Raw genomic sequence first — 19478 nt, 5'->3', positions numbered from 1 at the left:
GTGTGGATTTTTTTTGTTCAAATAATGACAGTTTAGTGCAGCAGTTAACATTACATCAGGAGTGCTTTTTCATCATTTCCCCTCATTAATTATCTGCCTGCTCTCGCTCCTATCAGCTAGTTGCTCAATTAAAATTACACTATCTTGCAATCAAATTCCTACTGATATTATAATGTAATCTTAACGTAATTTGCTTTAAAAAGGAAATAGGGCATTTGTGCCAAGGATGACGCACATCCTTTCCAGTACCTCACAGGCTGGCGTCCACTTCTTTCTCTTTGTTCTTGTGGTGACAGCTGTCTTCCTTTTTCTTTCTTAAGAAGGCCCCCCCAAGATGTCATAAGGAAAGGAGTGAGACCTTTGGTGAACCCTTTGCCCCAAGGTTTTTGGTTGTATCTGATGGCACTAATGAGATAGAGAATTTAGCATGGGACAATGCAAAAGGGAAAAAAATTACAACATTTCTATTAATCAGAGGAAATCACTGATAATGCTTAGTATATACATCTTTATAAAAATGGTGTCTCCTAATATGGTTTGATAGCCTATATGCACTTGATATATAACAAATATCTTTGTTAATTCTTCTAAGACACATTTTTTTAATAGCTAGAGATTACTGTATTATATTGATAAACCACTGTTAACCATTATCTCGCTGTTGGACACATGTATATTTCTTTGTTGTGGGGGCACCGTCATAAATTCACGTATAAAATTGGTACTTACATATCTGGTCCTTTTTGGCTTTTTTTTTTTTTTTTAATTTCTTATGTCTTGCAAGTCGTCAAACCTCACAAAAAGCTAAGATCATTTTTACAAATGGTATACATTTCTGGGACTCCATTAATTTTAAAAATGAGTCTCTTTTAAAAAAATTATTACAAAATTTATTTTCCATTAATCTCTATATTTTGAGCACTTGTATAAATGAGAAAGTCTGTTTTCCTCTCAGATTTTAATGAGTGATTAATATTTTATTAATATTATGTCTCCTTATGGTACATATTATGTCTCGTATGAAACCAAATTCCAAATCGACAGAGCAATTCTTCCCAGAGGGCTTGCAGTGCAGCCCTTTGCTTTATGCAGTTGGATCTGAAATGAGGAGTTGTGTTCATCGATTATGCCGAGTGCGGTTCTACTCAGAATAGAGATTTAAATATTTTGAAGACATGCACTGGAAAGATTTCTTGGATATTTTTAGCCAAATGGGATCTTAGGGGGAAAAGATGATTTAAATGCAATAAATACGAGAAAAATAGATCACAAGTTCATTTCCGTGCAGGCTAACGCTGGGTTAAGGGGAATTTAAGAGAAAATGTATTAGAGTTGACTGGAAGAAACAGCATGAATTTTTAGAAATTTACTGCTTCAAACTGAGATAAGTATTTGTATTTCTTGTGGATAAAAATAGAAAGCCACGAAAGGAGGTGAGAAGTCACGTGCACTTGTGAAAGCATAGGGTGAGAGTTCTGTCAGCCGTAGAGTCAGAGGCAGGCATGTAATAAGAACTCCTTCCCCACGAAGGCAGGGTTACTGGGGATTCAGACACTTCCTCGACTCCCGTCATTGGGCCTGGAGCGTCAGGTACCCTTCCTTCCGGGCATCACAGGAGTCATGACGAGAAATGCTGCTTGTTTCTCCTGGCCCTGGACGGCCTGCAACAGAGCAGGACTTAAATGCTGAGTAGGTCCCGAGAGCAAGGTTGGAGAGTCAGCGCGTCTGAATGTGCGCTCAGGCCGCCAGACCTCTCTGGTTTCATCGTCTGTGTCCTTCCCTTACGTGAGTTTGTGGGCTCGAGGTAATACGTCTGAAGTGATTTGTAAGTGCGTTTCTGATTGTTTTGACTTAGACTGAATTGTCATCTAAAAACTTTGAGGGAAGATTTTAAAGGTTTTTAATCCCTTTTTCTAAACTTGTGCTCACTGCGATCACTGTCATTATCAGGTACATGACTGTGATTATCCGCAGCCCAGACTTAGCAGCATTCTTTCTGGAACTGTGGCCTTTTATAGGCGTGAGCATTGCCTGCTCCAGTCCCCGCTGTTCTTTCACACACATTGTCCAAACAATAAACATAAGGCACATGGAGGAGAAGAGTGTGACCTACAGTCAAGAGGAAAACAAGTCAGTAGAAACAGGACCCACAGATGACCTCAGTGTTGGAGCTAGCTAACAGGTACTTTAAAATAGCTATGGAAAATGTACTGAAGGGACTTCAGTTTCCAGCTTGGCATCTAAGGAACTTTGAAGTCACTCCCGTCTTTCGAACAAAGAAAAGCTCAATAAACTGAAAACAACAACTTCTTTTAGATCCATCAGAGAACTGAGGTTGCAGGACAAAGTGCAGCCCCGAAATTTGGAGAGACAGACAGACAGACAGACCCCGAGAATCACAGCTCACCTGGCTGGAGCCCTGAGGGGGTTTGGGAACCAGCTCCTGGGCTGGATTGCAGGGGGTTCCATGAGAACAGATTTGAGGGTTCCCGCCCTGGAGGGCCTGGTGTTAGCGGGCGCCCTACTGTTGGGAGCCCCAGTGGAGTCTCACAGCGAGGATCACAGAAAAATCCCCTGTGCTTCCATCCGAGGGAGGGGAAAGGAGCCATTTGCAAAAACAACCAGAGCATTCTGTTTTTCTCAGCGTATAGCTGCCATCCAACGAAGCTGTTGAACCACAGCCTAAGGGGGCTGGGTTTTACCAGAGCCTAACAGACCTGGGGGAGGGAAGCACCCCTCCTGTCTCACCTGGGATGAGGGGAGACCAAATCACAGGACTGCTGTTGACAGATGAATGGATGAAGAAGACGTGGTACAAATACAGTGGGATGTTATTCAGAAGCAGAAAAGAAGGAAGTCCTGCCATTTGTGATGTGGGTGAACCTAGGAGATGCTGTGCTCAGTGGAATAAACCAGACAGAGAAAGGCAAGTGCTGTGTGGCCGGAGTTGTATGTGGGAGCTAAAATACAGTCAGACTCATAGAGACAAAGAGCAGATGGTTGTAACTGGGTGACGGGCCAGAGGGAGGCGGATGGGGAGACGCTGGTCAGAGGGTCCAAGCCTCAAGTGTAAGAGGAAGAAGCCCCAAGGCTCTGATGTGCAGTGTGGTGGCTACAGTTAAACAGTGTGTATCGTACACTTGAAATTTGCTATGAGAGTAGATCTGAAGTATTCTTACCAAAACCCCCAAACTATGTGAGGTTAATTAACCAAGTTAATCCGATCATGATAATCATTTCACAGAGTGTGTGTTTATCAATCATCACGTTATACACTTTATGTACAGTTTTATTTGTCAGTTACCCGTCAGGAGAGCCGTCCCCTCACCTTACTGACACATCACAAAAGGCCTGGGCACCCCAGGTCCCATTATCCCTATGTCGTATTTGACTTTCAGCAACTACAGAAAACATTTAAAAGACAAAAAACACAATTTGAGGAGACAGAGCGAGCACTGGAACCAGGTTCAGATGTGGCAGGGATGTTGGACTTCTCAGACCAGGAATTTAAAGTGACTGTGATTGATATGCTGAGGGCTCTAATGGAAAAAGGAGACAGTGTTCAAGAACACACGGGTAGTGTGAGCGTAGACACGGAAATTCTAAGAAAGAATAAAAAAGTATATGGACAGAGTGAAAAAGGTGGCCAACATGTGTGAAGAAATAGGGGATTTCTTCACAGGGAAATGGAAACTATTAAGAAAGAAACAAAAACAAAAGAAATACTAGACCTGCAAACTGCAGCATCCGAAGTGAAGTCATCGGTGGCCCTAAGAACAGACCCAAGCAGAAGTCATTGGTGAATTTGGAAACAAAGGCAATAGAAATTATCCAGGCTGACTCACAGGAGAAAATGAATAAGGAAAAAAATAAAACATTAAGAGAGCATGCAAAATAGGGGACAATAACAAACGGTCTAAAATGTGTAACTGGAGTCCCGGAAGAAGAGAGAGCGAAAATAAGGCAGAAGAAGTAACAGATGAGCATTTTTGAATATTCATGATCAATATTCAACCAGTGGATTCAAGGAGCTCAGCAAATTTCAGGAAGAAATTTTTTTAAATTAAAATTAAAAAATTAAAACAAGAAAAGCACACCTAGTCACACAGTGATACTGCTAACAGGACAAAGATACAAAGAAAGTCTTAGAAGAAGCAAGAGGAGAAAGCACGTGACATACTAGGATGGAGACAGCGTTAAAGAAGACAGCTGACTCCTCACCAGAAACAGCAGGGACTGGAAACCCGGAAGTAAGAAGTGAAACGACATTTTATCCACACAGAGTCTGAGGCAGCCTTCAGCCGACCTGCACTGCAGGAAGCGCTGTGAACATTCTCTAGGCTGACGGAGATGGTGCTGGATGCTAGCTCTGACCCACAGAAGGTACTGAAGATCACCAGATAGAGCAAACACGGGCGTACATGTAAAAGGCCACCTAAAGTACGCATTTCTGTCTATTTGTTTAAAAGACTGTTTAAAGTCTATTGTGGGGTTCATAACCTATGTGACATGAAAATATGTGACAGTAGGCGCTAAGGGAAGAAGGGGAAGCAGAATTATCCTGCAGGCTTCACGTTGTGTATGAAATGCTCCATTAGAAGGGACGGTAAGCTGAGTTAAGGATGCACATTTTCATTGCCGGTCACCTCTAAGGATAACACATAGAGAAGATAAAATGGATCCTAAGGTAATTATTTGATTACCCCAGAAGAAGGCAGGAAAGGAGCAAGGGAACAAGGAACAGGAAGGACAAATGGAAGACCAGTGCCCAGATACAGAATTAAACCGGCCGTGTCGGCAATCACGTGAAAAGGAAACATCGCACACACTGCACTTAAACGGCAGAGCTTATCAGGCTGAATAAAAAAATCAAGGCTAAAATACTTGTATTTTTTTAAGGATGGAGACGTAGATTTAAGGAAAATAATGGGAAAATTATACCATGTAGACACAATACATAAGAAAGCTGACGTGGCTATATTAGCACCAAATGAAGGAGACCACAGAACAGATCAAGGACATTTCATAGTGATAAAAGGGTCCATTTATCAAGAACACACAAGCTTGAATGATTATATACCTAAAAAGAGAGCTACAGAGTACATGGAATAAAGACAGAATCAAAGGGAGAAATAGACAAACCCAGAGTCATAGAGATTTTAACAAAAACCTCTAGATAATTGATAAAAACAAATAGATTAAAAAATCTACATGGATATAGAAGGTTTGAACAACACCCCCAGCCGATCTGATGTAATTCTCCTTTACTGAACACTGAACTCCCACCTGTAGGGTACACGTTCTTTTAATGTTCAGTTCGCATGGAATGTCCCTGAAGATGGGACATGTGCTTGGCCATAAGATGATACTTTTGGAAAGATTGATACCAAAGAGTATGGTGCTAATGGAAAAAATATTATAATAATCTTTTTAGCTAATTCGCACATATTGGAAATCAAGCAATATCTTCTAAAATAATCCTTGGGTCAGAGAAGAAATCAAAAAGGAAATTGCGAACGGTTTCTAACTGTGTGGGTAATGAACACACAAAATTACCGATGTGTGTGTGGGATTTACGTAAAGAGGTGCTTAGAGGGAGGTTGGAAGCTTTAGGGGCTTGTGTTAGAAGGGAGGCATGAAGCATGATGCTGCTCTGCTCGGCAGCCCTGCTGGAATCCCTTTGCTAATTAGTTCCGCCCGGAGAGTGCCTGCTTCCTCTCTGCTCTTTCCACCTCAGACTCTGAGCTCATGACTTGCTTCCTAGTTCACTGAGAAAGTAGAAGCCGTGGGGGGAGAACCAGACACCCCGCTTCTGCAAGACCTGCCCTCGGAGGTGCCCCCGCACCAGCCTGTCCCGTGCACCCCGCCCTGCGGTGGGGATTGTTTGTGCTTCTGTCGGGAGCACCGGACCCCACGCCTGATGTGCCCTCCGGGACCAGGTTTACCCCCTCTCTTCCCTGCATCATCTGCCCCCACCCCCCATAGCATCAGCCCTGATGCCAGATATTAACACACCGAGAAGCCTCCCAACTTAGATCCCCCTCCCGTCACCCTCTGCCTGTCTCCCCCTTTCCTGCTCCCTTCACAGCAAGGTTCCTTAAAAGAACCATTCAGGTCTCCGCTGCCTTTACGTCCCTCGTCGTCTCTTGTCCCCACTGAAGTCTTGTCCCATTTTCCTTGGAACTGTGCTTGTCAGCACCACCAGTGATGCTCTCGTTGCTGACGCCCGTGCTCAGCCTCGGGCGCGCGGCCTGATCCCTGAGCACCAGCTGGCTGTAGCCGATGACCGCCTCCTTCTGGAGGGGCCTTCCCACCGGCTCGGGCCGCACATGGTGTTTCTCCTGCCTCGGGCGCTCTCCTGTATTCTCTCCTCTGATGATCTTCCCAGCCTCCCCCGTTGGAGGGCTCCAGAGTATGGCCACAAAACTCTCTTCTACCTGTTCCCGTTCACCTGGCGACCTCATCTGTCCTGTGGCTGGAAATGCACCTGAAGTCCACACTGATGACCTCCACATGTGTCGCTTCGGTTCTGACCTCCCTAGACCTCCAACTTATGTACACAGCTGCCTGCTAGAATCAGTCATTTTTTCAAGGAGCCCGGTTCCTTGCAGTAGAGAATGAGAATGAAAAGCCAGAATCTTGACAAAGCAAAATCTAGGTGCCCGGTGTATGTGTTAAAATTTCTAAAGGCCCTCCTTATGACCAATTTCTTGTTCCACAGAAAGGACTCTTATCGGACACACTGTTTACAGTAAATCTTTGCTTTTAAATACCGTTGAAAACCCACCTATAATTTTGACGCTTTGGCAGGTTGGAGGCGTACTCCTCAACCTGACATACTTGGACGCAGGTTCATAGTGGTGCTAATTAACCCGTAAATAGATTCTTCGTCAGTAAAGAATGAATAACTTGTACTTACCTCGATATGGTCTTCAGTTCAATTCAGAATTATTTTAGTTTAGCTATTAATGGACTTCCCATTGGAAGAGTGAGTAAAATTAAGTTTTTCAAATAAGACGCAGTTTGCAAAACTGTAATTGCAGCACTTTATTCTTGCTCATCAGAAAATAGAGTTCCTTCCACTTTCTTCTCTTTAGTCACTTGTCAGCTTTCAGCAGCTGGCAAAAGATTAAGTATGCAAGTCTTTAATTTGTTTCTTTTTATAAATCGAGTACTTGGTCCAATGGGGGTATAGTATCAGTTGAATTTTTTTTTTTAAGTAAGGTTAAGAATTAAAGGTAAAGGGCCAGCACAAGGGAAGGGCAGAGATGAGGGGCACAGGGCTTGGGTTTTGCCTTGAGGTGATGGAGGCAGTGACGAATCGGAGCAGCGGGCACGCAGACAGGTCATTCCTTTGCAAACATCACTTGGCAGCAGCACGATGAGCAGGTTGGAGGGTGGGAGGTGAGTGGGAGGGCAGAAGAACAGCACTGTTGGTGTAGTTCGGGAGAGGAGCAGGGGCCGGAGCGAGGGCTGGGGGCAGAAAGGGATGGGGCTGGTGTCCATCCGCCTTCGAGGGAGGGTGCAGCCGGGATGGCTCCATTTCTTGCTTGGGCTTCGTTTGGGATGGTTGACGCCTTTCCGCGTGGAGACGCGGGTTTGCGTTAGTGTGAAACGAGTTCGTGTTAGAACCTGTACAGGATTTGCGATTCTTACAGGACATCAGTGTGGGTATGTTTTTTAGGTAGTTAGACTCACAAGTCAGTTGCTCAAGAAAGAGTTTATAAGGCAGCAAACAAACATTAATTCTAGATACATCTGGTTACAGTGTTTAAGAACGTATGTAATTTGGGTGAAGTTTTGTCTGTTTGTTTGTTTACTTTGCCTTTTGGAACCATTCTGTCTGTTGTGGGAGTGGGAGCTGTTGGCAGTTTTAAGCCACTCCAGAGAAGCATCCTGCAGATCCACGGCTTTAAGAGAAACAGTTTACTTCTCGGCTGAAATAAGTAGTCTGCCCCACCCCACTTCTGGCAAGGGTGTATGTGTGTTTATTGATTTCTTTATTACTCTTTTTTTCTAAGACAAAGTCTCCTTTGTTAAAACAATTGCACTGTTAAGATTTATGGAATTATACTAATTTTAAATTCAAAAGAAATACTTACCCAGTATCTGAGATTAATCATTGAAGCAACAAGATATTTTAGTCTGTTTCATTAAGTAAATAGGAAGTTACCATGTGTCTCATGGCCTGAAATAATTCATGGAAGTTGCTGATTTCTAGCCAAGAAAGTTGAGGGATGTATGTGATAAGGCAGAATCAGAAGTTAGGAGACCAAGGTTTTGCTTCATCTGTTTCTCCCACTTACTCACCACGAGATTTGGACAGACCAGCTTTCTGGTGCCCAGCTTAGTCATCTGGAAAGTGGAAGCAGTGACTCCCTGTTTATCTCCCAAGCGGACTCACTCCTGCACAGATGATGCCTGGAGGCACTGTCCCAGGTGGGGGTGGCCGCCCTGAACCGGCCCAGGTGGCTTTTACTCTCATGGGGGTTATAGTGTCATAGTTACAGTGAGAGCACATATAAACTGTAAAGCACCGTGGAAACATTACGGCCGTTCTTGCTCCAGCCAAGTTTTCTTCCTGCAAGGTCAGGTTCTCTTTCCATCTGAGCGATACCTTGACAAAACACGCAAATAAAAAGAAGTTGTGGGTCTACACGTCTTACACCCGTCACAGAAGTCAAGTCAAAATGATCGTGGACCTAGATGCAAAGCCGTAAAGCGCCTAGGAGATAGCACAGGAGAGGTGCCCTGGGTGGGGCGATGGCTTTTTACTCTTTTCTTTTTGGGGGTGGTTATAGGGGGAGATCATTAGGTTTGCTCATTTCTTTATTTTTAGAGGAGGTACCGGGGACTGAACCCAGGACCTCGCGCGTGCTGAACATGCACTCTGCCACTTGAGCTACACCCTCCCCAAACGTACTGTTCTTTTTTTTTTTTTTTTAATTTTTCATTTGGGCGAGGGGAACGATTTTTCGGATACTGAACTAAAGGCATGACAGTGAGAGACGTAATTGATAAGCTGGACTTCATTCAAATTAAAAACGTGGGCTCTGCAAAAGTTACTGTCAGCAGTAAGAAGACCAGCCACAGACTGGGAGGAGATGTTTTCAAAAGACATAGTCTGATAAGGGACTGTTATCCAAGGAACTCTTAAAACTCAATATAAAAAAAAACCTGATTAAAAAATGGGCAGAAGGCCTGAACAGACCCTTCACCAGAGAAGATACACAGGTGGCAAATAAGCACACAAAAAGATGGTCCCTGTCATATGTCACCAGGGTAATGCAAACTAAAACAAGATGCCACCACCACGCACCTATTAGAGTGGCTAAAATACAAAACACTGACAACACCGAATGCTGACGGGGATGTGGAGCAACAGGAACTCTCGTTCATTGCTGGCGGCAACGGAAAATGGTGCAGCCACTTAGGAAGACAGTTTAGATGTTTCTTAAAGTACTAAACGTATTCTTAACACAGAATCTAGCAGTCACAGCCCTTGGTATTCACCCAAATGAGTTGAAAATTTAGGTCCACACAAAAAGCTGCCCCCAAATACTTACTCAGAATCACGAAACCCTGGAAGCAACCAGGATGTCCTTCAGCAGGTGAATGGATCAGTAAAACTGTTGCATTTAGATAAAGGGATGTTATTCAGTGACAAAAAGAAACGAGTTGTCGGGCCATGAAAAGACACGGAGGCACCTTAAATGCACATTACTAAGTGGCAGGAGCCAATCTGAAAGGGCTACATACTATGTGATTCCAGTCATAGGACATTCTGGACAAGGCAAAACTATGGAGACAGGAAAAAAAGATTAGTGGTTGCCAAGGTTGGGTGAGGGGGCGGTGAATAGGCGGAGCACAGAAGATTTTTCGGGCAGTGAAACTGCTCTGTGTGGTACTGTAGTGGTGGATACATGTCACCACATATATGTCAGAATGTACAACACCTAGAGTGGCCTTAATGTGGACATGGACTTGGGGTGATGATGACATGTCAGCGTGGGTTCATCATTTAAACAAAGGTCCTCCTATGGTGCAGGACGTGGATAGTCGGGGAGGCGATGTGTCTGGGGAGGGTGGGGGGTGAGGTGTACGGGAACTCTCTGCTTTTCTGCCCAGTTTTTCAGTGAACCTAAAACTGCTCTGAAAAAATGAACTAGTTAAAAAAAAAAAGTGGTATCTCTATCCGGGAAGATACAATGCAGGTGTACCTCAGTCAGTAGGCAGTTATTAAATGTTTGTTGAGTGAATAAAGGAATGGTGTTATTATTTGGAAATTCGACGTAAGCAGATACTGATTACTATCTTGCTTGTTAAATTTTCAGGAATGTTGCTAATTACATTTTAAGATTGAAGAGATGATCTGTGCAGAAAAATTTAACTCAGAATTCAACAGACCGATTTTTAGGGAGTGCCAGAGTCAGCGCCATATACTTAGATTTCAGAATATGAATTAGAAGAATTTAATGCCAGGGGGCAGTTTTGGGCACCACGTAAGATATCTAACATTTCCAGCTGTGAATGAGGTAAAATCCTAAATTTAGAAACCAACATGATTTGTTCACTTACCTTGGGAAGTAAAAGGAAAGTTTAGGTCCTGAGATGTTTACACATAAAGCGTGCAAAATAAGAGTAATTTTTTCTTCCAAAGAAGTTTAATTGAATGGGAAGCTACTTGTGTGGTAGCTCGTGTGATACTTAAGTAAAAATTCTATACTGCCTGGGGCGTTTAAAAACCCTACAGCTTTGGGTCAATTTCAGATATGTATGAATATCCCTAATAATTTTCAAAAATTCTAAAGGCCTTTGACTGGGATTCTTTATTTTTGTGGTCATTCGCCCAACATCCCACGTGTTGTCGGTAATCGGCGTTGGTGAGGATGCGAGTTCTCACCAGACGGCCTCCCCCGGTCGCTCCTTCTCCAGGCAAACATGCGGAAGACATATTCGGCGAGCTGTTTAATGAGGCCAACAACTTCTACATCAGAGCAAATTCTCTGCAAGACAGGATCGATCGCCTTGCCGTCAAAGTCACCCAGCTGGATTCAACAGTGGAAGAGGGTACGTAATTGCCTGAGAGCAGCGAGCTCTCAGTGATGTGGGCAAGAGGCTAGTGATTAATCGCAGGGCAATTACTGTGCTTCCTGGGGTCGAGTGCGCAGACTTCATCTTGCCTTCTCCTAGAAGAATAGCGAGGGGGAAGCCCACAGCATTGCGTTAATCAGTGATTAAAAGAGTCACATCTTGTCTGCCTTATGTGCCACAATCTCTTTTTAAATGAACTACAGTACAAGTGTTTTAAAGGACACTTGGAGTGCGTTCAGCATTGGAAATCCTAATGTAGGCTATGGGTGGTTGTTTTAAAGATGCTTTCTTACCTGAAGATCACAGCTTCGCTCCAGAGGTACCGTCCAGCTAGGCGGGGGGGGGGGGGTGCTGTGACAGGTGGTGCAGCCCAGCGGGGCCCTCCACCCGCTGCTGTTCTCGGGCGGGTGCTTGTAGGTAATCCTGGGGATCCGCTGATTAAAGTTCCCAGAAGCAGCCTTTACTGAAGGCCCCTAGGCCTCGGGGTTATAAAACAAAGTTAGTGTGACAGACACTGTGTAGTTAACTGACGGTCATTAGGAAGGTACACTCTGGAGTTGGGGTGGTTTCAACAAAATGAAAATTCGGCAAGTCCTTTTTAAAAATTTCATTTGCCATATCTTTTGAATGGAAGACTGAGATTAGACTGGAAAAAAATCTACAAAAAAAAAAAAGGTCAAGATGTGCCATTTTATATTTACTTTGAGAAAAATGTTCAGATTAAAAATTACTTTTACCTTTATTTTACAGTTTCTCTTGTTACGTTAAAACAATCCCAGCATCTCATTTTTCTACTAGACCTGTAATAATAGTATTAATTTTTAAATGAAGGCTTTATTTTTTAGTATAGTTACTTATGGAATTTGTCCCTGATCATTTAAAACAGATATGTTTGTTTTCTCTTGTTGAAGTCTTTTTCAAAAGTCAAAATTTTAGTGAACTAAAAATTTAACAGAAAGGTAGAACATTGGTATTTTAACATCCATTATAGACATTCTTTTCCAACAATAAGTAGGAAGCTAAATTTATTTTTCATTTGAAAAAATAAAAATTTGAATAGCTACTTGATCTATTCAGAAAGGGAACTTTTAACATTTAAATCCATCATTCACTTTTCAAATTGGTATCACGAATGCTTTTTTAAAATACTTACTCATCTTCAGTTTTTTGTTGGCTCTTGCAATTGTAAATCTTGTGATAAACCTTAAAAAGGTTAATCCGTAGGTTAAATCTCATCAGATTCTACAGTGTATCTCATATCCTTAACATCCCCTTCCAGTCAGCATTCTACCTCATTGCTCTTCTTAGCATGAATGTTATTGTTGAAAAATCACTTGACCAAGTTGGGAAATCTGCCCTCTGCTTTGGCCGCCACTGTTTTTGCTGGGTGACCTTGGGAAGGTCATTTAAGACCCCTTCCTGTCAGCTTCATTGGTCCAGCTTGCCCGCCTCAAAAAGTCTGTGTCAAGGTCCAGTGAGTTGACACCTGAGATGTAAAGTGTGTGCAGACACAGGAAATGAGTGTGACTAGCCTGGTTCGCTCGCTTCTCAGCATAGACTTGTGCCATGCTACTTACTTTCCGGAACGACAGGTGTATTGGAAAGCTTTGCCTCTTTCCTTAATGTTAGTGACGGAGAAATTTAGTGCACTTTTTACATTTGTGTAATTTTTGCTGAAGTGTTTCCCACATGTATTGTAATTAAACTGGTATTAACTGAGCAGTTTTTCCCCCAGGGTACCCGCATCTTTGTATTTACATGCCTTGTACACTCATGCCTGTATTCCTGTGTGGTTTCTGAGAAGTGCTGTTTAAGTGAAGAATGATGCTCTAACACTAGGTTCAGTGAAATAATTATGTCATTACAAAAGAAGACAAGGCATAATTTGATTTCATTTTGCAGAGATAACTGCTGTTCATCAGAGGGAGGGAGTGCACGTGCTATTTAAGCATGGTTTTAAATGAGCCATAAAAGACATTCGGTTGGTCTAGGAGATGTGTGCGATTGTCAGTCCACTTATGCTTGTTTCTAAACAGTAAAAATATCCCCATGTAACCCACCTTGGGGGACTTCTCTCTAAATAGTGTCACTACAGGACATCAACATGAAAAAAGCTTTCAAAAGTTCCACAGTCCAAGACCAGCAGGTGGTTTCAAAGAACAGCATTCCAAACCCTGTTGCCGACATTTACAACCAGAGCGATAAACCTCCTCCTCTGAATATCCTGACACCTTACAGGTACGGTTCGGTTCGTGTGTCCGCAGAGCCTTTAGTGTGAGGAAGTCGAGAGAGGTGGGCGGGGCGGTGGAAGTACTTTTTTCAAACTTTGAAAATAACAATTGCGGTGTTACACACAGTGAAATTACTTATTGGTACGGAATTGCTGAAGTTCAAGTATTTCAAAATATAGATAAACTTTACCAAGGGAAGTGTGAGCTCTGATGTTAGCTTTTAAATGCAGATGCCTGGAGGGGGAGGGCGTAGCTCAGGGGTAGAGGGAGCGCCTAATCCACAAGGTCCTGGGGTCAACACTCAGTACGTCTATTAAAAAATCAATCTAATTACCTCCCCCCCAAAAACATTTTTTTAAAGAAAATAAATAAATGCAGGCAGCTTAAGTAGAAGCGGACACGTTACATAATAATCCTGTGCGGTTCTGCTGTTCCTCGTATGCAAAGTCCAGTTTAAAGGAGCTGCTTGACTCATTTATAACGCAGCAAAATACCTGCCTCAGCGTCTCAGCGCAGCAGAGACGTTTGCTGCTTAATTCAGGAAAATTCGTTCTGCAGCGCTGGGGCTCTCCAAGATGTGTGTGTAGTCAAGAAACTAACCTTCTGTTGTGGTGAAGGTGGGGGGACACAGCATTAGGACCAAACTCCCAAGAAAAAGAAGGGAAAATAAGTCACGCAAAAGGTCAATATTAAGAAACTAACTAAACATGCTCTTTGAAACGGCTCTTCTCTCTCCTGCCGCTTCAGGGGGCTCTTTCCCAGTTTCACACACCTTCTCATGTCCCTCGTTCCTTCCCACCTTTTCACCCCCCCGCGAACTCACTCCTTCAGCCCCTGATGGTCTCAGGCTGGTGGGAGGTGGTCCCCACCGCCCCCTGGACTGGCTCTGCTGGGCGGTGCTCCTGAATTCAGCAAGTCCTTCAGCTCCACCTCTACCCTCCTGGGCCGGCCGGCCCTCCTCGGGGAGTGAGCAGAGCTTTTCCTGGTCTGAGGGCCTGTCCTTTCTCAGGGTCCAGCAGGAGATGCCCGGGCCTGCCCTTTATTGCAGCCCTGCCGGTAGAGCAATGGTCCAGACTGCACCCTCTTCTTTCAGTGTGGACAGAAAGGTTCTCAAAAAATGTAAGAGATTCCAGGGAAACCGTGGTGGGAGAGGGCCAGGACGCCACTTTTTTCTATGAAACATGTATACTTTTCCGGTGGTTTTAGCACACTTCCGTAAAAATTAGTGACGTTATGAATAGTAGTAGTGTAGGCCTAATGTTTTAACTTGTGATTTTGCTTTTGTTCAGCCCTCGTTGGAATAAAACAAACATACCTTGCAATAACTGAGGTATTAAACAGCACTGTTTCTGAGCTGTCTTGTGATTTGGGGTTAGCACTTTTCTATACCTAAATCTAAATTTGCAAGAGTGGTTTTCACTTAATTATTCTAGAAAAAGTTGCTGTTCTTGCATGTTTCCTCATTTTTTCAAGTAAGGAAAATTCAGAGACTTAACAATGTATAGGACGGTTAAAATGCCCATAAATGTAAGTTAGTATTAATCCCGTGTGAAAATGTCTGACAGCCTTTTCTCCCCACCCCCGACTTGTCACGTGCTGATTTACAGAGATGATAAAAAGGACGGACTGAAGTTCTATACTGACCCTTCCTATTTCTTTGACCTCTGGAAAGAAAAAATGCTACAGGACACAGAAGATAAAAGGAAAGAGAAAAGACGTCAGAAAGTGAGTGATTCTAGTGTGGGAAATGGGCGTATACACGCGTCAGTGGGATTCTCGTGTACAAATTAGAAATTTAAAATCAGTAAATTCTTTCTTTAAATGGTTGAGATGTTGGGTTTAGTGCTGAAGGGCTTTTAGAGGTTGCGTTTTTCCCATGAGGGCAGGGACCATTCCGCCTAACACAGTAAAGCTATTTTCAATAAACACTCTGACTTGTTCTCTAATACTTGCTTTGCTTTAATGAAAGTAGTGGCTAAAATTTCAGTTTTGTTTGTAACTGTGTTTTATGACTTCTCTTCTGCTCTTACAAATTTTGTAAAGCAGTCGACATTCCTTATCAGATAGAATTACCTGCTTTGGTCTTTTTAACAGTATTAATTGCTGGGTTGCCACCTAACTGTAATTAAGACCTTGAGATGTTCATGTTGGATTGAGGAGCACGTGTGATCTGCACGTTTAGAGGATAGTATTTACTGAACGTGAGGTTCCCGGGGATGTTCGTAGGCAAGACTGGCAAGTCTGAAGGGAGAAGCATCTGCACTGCAAACACTCTTGGAAGGACCGAGTCCACTCTCAGACAAAGGGACTTCTGTTTTGAAAATGGTGTCTTTGGGGCCCAGAAATTAGACTTACACCACTGGAAGTTAGAGTTAATTCTCCAAAGGCAAATATTTGCTAAGACTTTCCTGTGTGACCTATTTGAAAAATGACCACCTGGTTTGTTTGACAAATAGGAAGATGTATTCATTAAGAGAAAAGCTTAGCATTGTGTGGCTTGGCTGCCTTAAGGTCTTGGGGAGTTTGGGTCTATTGGCCCAGTAGGAGGGATGGCTTGAGGTGGAAGAAAATCCGAGATGTGAAAACAGGAATTAGGAAAGGGGACATGGAAACAGTTTGCAGGCTGCAAATGTGAGATGTCACCACGAGTTCTAAGACAGATTCCGCAGACCGGCTACCCGCGCGCCTTCCCAGGCTGGTGGGCTGGGGAGATTGTTAGTGGGAGATCTTGGAAGAGCTGCTCAGAATTCAGGTGGAGAAATATTCAAGTGAAGAAGCTACAAAGCATTAGGTGAAGAAAAACAAGGCACTAATCTCTTGAAAAGAAAAGGAACAGATTTTCAAAGGCCTGTTGGTCTTAATCCCCGAATGTTTTTCTGGCAACAGGGCAAAAGCCCAGGGCGCTTCAGGGCGCTCTGCCCTGACACTTGCCTCCTTTAATCCTCAGTCCTCTCAGGACTGTCCCAGAAGAGCCAGCGATACTTTATGGAAAAATAAATAAATAAAACAGAATAAATAAGTAAATAAACCTAAGAACCTCCCCCCAAAAAACATTAAAAAATATGTAACTTTTTAACTACTGTTCCTCAGGGAAAAACAGTCTTAATCTACTATGTGTGATTAGTGTGTCTTCAGGATTTTCTGTCATTTCCTTGGCAGTTTCGTCTCATTCCATATTTCTCAAACACACAAAATTCTGATGAGAACGTATCCATTCACTTATATAATGGTTCTTTTTTTCGAATGCCTTCTGAATGCTGTGATGAAAAAGAAAGCATTACCGCCCTCAAGGAGATTACAATATAGCAGGAGAAACAAGCGTTAAATAATCCCGCAGTCCTCGGAAAATCACAGAGGGAAAGAAATGTGAAAATCTCAATGCAAGTCTGCGTTCCATAGGAACGGAAAACGAGGCAAGAGGCCCTTCGTGCCCCAGGGTTTTGGAAACCCGAGAGTCTCTATCAGTTCGGGACTGACAAGTCCATCTGAAGGAAAAATTAATTCAGAAAAATTTGGGGATAAGAAATCCCATGTTCCTGAACTTTGAATTTCCCTAGTTTGATAGTTTAAAAACATTTTTTAACGGTTACGCAAATAGTGATGTCGTTTTAAGGCTGCAGGTGCAGTGCTGGGGGGAGAAGTAGGGGGTGGCAGCAGGGGGGTGACAGTGATGAAGCGAGGGAGGTGGGTGCTGGTGGGCAGACGGGGGCTTCTAAGGATGTAACGTAGGCCAGTCAGACGCACGACAGTTAACGTTGTGTCGTGGTTGGTTCGTGTGTGTGTTGGTTGCCTGTTGCTGGGTAGACTGGAGGGTAAATCATTGTAAAGACAGTGGCAGGTTTCCAAACACTCACCCCTAACTGTGTCAGCACACATCTCTTAAAGGTCATAATTATTCATCAGTTTAATACGGAGACTCTTAATCGGATTGTACACTGGAATCCATTGAAACCTCCCGCTTTTCTTTTCTTTTGGTTTTAAAAGTATACAGACAATACAGGCCAGCTGTAAAATGCCCAGCCTACGCTGAAGGAAAAACCTGGGTTTAGAAAATTTGGGGTTGAGTTTCTCCCGTTCCCAGGCGTAGCTACCCTCTGGGAACAGATGGGTGTGCGTACTTTTTGACTTTTTAAGCCTTTGTAAATATATGTGTGCGCACATATATGTGCAGCTCACGAAGTATGTTTTATTCCTAGCACTGTGCTGCATATGACCCCCCCCCCACACGTATGTGTAGTGACATCGTGAAGATGCACTTCGTCCTTTCCAGCAGCTGTGTCATGTTCCAGGGTTTGAATGCCTCAGAAGCTGTTCACTCATGACCGTGTTAATGAGTATTTAGGTGGCTTCTGAATTGCTGCAGTTACAGCACTGGGTGGGGGGGCACCTGTACACGTGAGCGGATATTTCTTCAGGGTAAATTCCCAGAAGTACAGTGTGGATTTAAATTTTTGGAAGATACCATCCTGTTGCCCCTGACCCTTAAAAGACTGAACCAGTTAATACTCCTAACTGGCCTCCTCCAGTCCTGATGGTGATGGTGCTTGGCCTTATCCTCATGTATTTAAAAAAGTTTTATACGCTCCTCTTCCACCCCTGCATTGCCCCCGCCCCTGGTGACCACTGGTTTGTTCTCTACATCTGTGAGTCTGCTTATTTTTTGTTATATATTCACTAGTTAGCTGTCTTTTTTAGATTCCACATATACGTGATGTCATACAACGGACGTCTTTCTCTGTCTGACTGACTTCACTTAGCATAATGCCCTCCACGTCCATCCATGTTGCTGCAAATGGCAAAACTTCGTTCTCTTTATGGCTGAGTAATCGGAATACACGCACCGTGTCTTCTTTATCCATCCGTCTGTTGATGGACTATTCCTGTTTTTTTTTTGATGAGCTCCCCAACCCCTCAGAAAATCTAATATGCATCCACATCTTTCCACATCTCATTATTATTTTATTTATTAGCCGTTTGTATGTGTTCTGTGAATGTTACATTCACATCCTTTGCCAAGGCATCACCTGAGCCTCCTGGACACCTGTGTGAACAGTCAGTTCTCCTTACCCCGCCACGAGCCACCTCCCATCCTGTCACCTGGACAGCTGAGCAGCTTGCCAATGGCGTCCCCGCCTTCCCCGTTGAACGGGTTCTCCACGACACGACACTTTCCCTGGGCTCCTCAGTGCACCAGCCCCTCCCCTCAGTCATCATGGTTTCCTGTTGCTCTTGGGATAAAGAACATTTCTACACAGCCTTCAAGGTCTTGCGCACCGTCCAGACCCTAGGAGCCGTTTGCCCTAATTCACATTCACCTTCTGTCATTTCTCCTAATGTCCCAATGTCTGTCCCTCCTCCTCACTGCCTTGCACATTCTGTCCATTGCATGTGCACCTGGCTGGTGCTCCTCTGCAGAACTCACACCTGCTCACCTTGCAGGGTTTTATAATCACACATGTATCTGTGAGACTGTGGGCTTCCCCTACGCGACTGCAGGCTCCGTAAGGGGAGGTGTGGTCATTCAGTCGGCATATCCTGAGCGTGTCCGCTCTTACAGCCACAGAGTGGAGGTACTACTGGAAGAGGGGGCATGGGACTTAAAGGCACATAGTTCAGCAAATCTCACGTGGGAACCAGGAAGAACATACAAACTCACATAGAAGTAACTGTCCTCACCTTTAAAGCACCCACATAGGACCCAAGTGTTTACTGAGCACATTTTTGCTGGCAAAGTAGGGCTGCAGCAAGAACGCTTCTTTGTGTAGGAAGGTAAGTTTTTATCTCGTTTTTGTTTTATGTTGCAGGGTTAGCTTAAATATTATGTGGTAACCTTCTAGAGACTGAAATGAACCATTTAAAATAATTTATTGAAAGATGATTGCATGTTAACCAGCCAGAATTGTGCAGTGATGGGAAATGATTTCTGTGTCTGGTGTGGTCAGTTACCTCATCTGTGTAACAAAGACCTAAAAGGTGGAATACATTTAAAATAAGCTACATTCTAGCGAGGGGGGAATTCTTTACCAAAAATGATGGTCAGCCCCTCTTGAAGTCGCAGCGCAGTGGCTCTTCCTCATTTGTGTCCAGTCGCTGGGTGTGTGTTATTTTCGTTGGGTCTGCGTCAGTAAGAGGAGCACGCGCGGAGTGGGGATG

At 43.6% G+C, this 19478-nt stretch overlaps 1 protein-coding gene across 4 annotated transcripts in view; it reads left to right on the top strand.

Annotated features, from left to right (window-relative positions):
* WASF3 (WASP family member 3) overlaps positions 1-19478 on the top strand; it is a 77451-nt gene that overhangs the window by 45864 nt on the left and 12109 nt on the right. For all 4 annotated transcript variants that reach the window (XM_032496415.1, XM_032496412.1, XM_032496414.1 and 1 more), the window contains exons 4-6: positions 10936-11070; positions 13179-13332; positions 14933-15050. In XM_032496415.1, coding sequence (XP_032352306.1) covers positions 10936-11070; positions 13179-13332; positions 14933-15050 — 407 coding nt within the window. The remainder of the gene's footprint in view (positions 1-10935; positions 11071-13178; positions 13333-14932; positions 15051-19478) is intronic.

Source organism: Camelus ferus, chromosome 14, assembly GCF_009834535.1.
Source record: "Camelus ferus isolate YT-003-E chromosome 14, BCGSAC_Cfer_1.0, whole genome shotgun sequence".
NCBI lineage: Eukaryota > Metazoa > Chordata > Mammalia > Artiodactyla > Camelidae > Camelus > Camelus ferus.
This window is presented reverse-complemented; position numbering and strand designations above follow the sequence as displayed.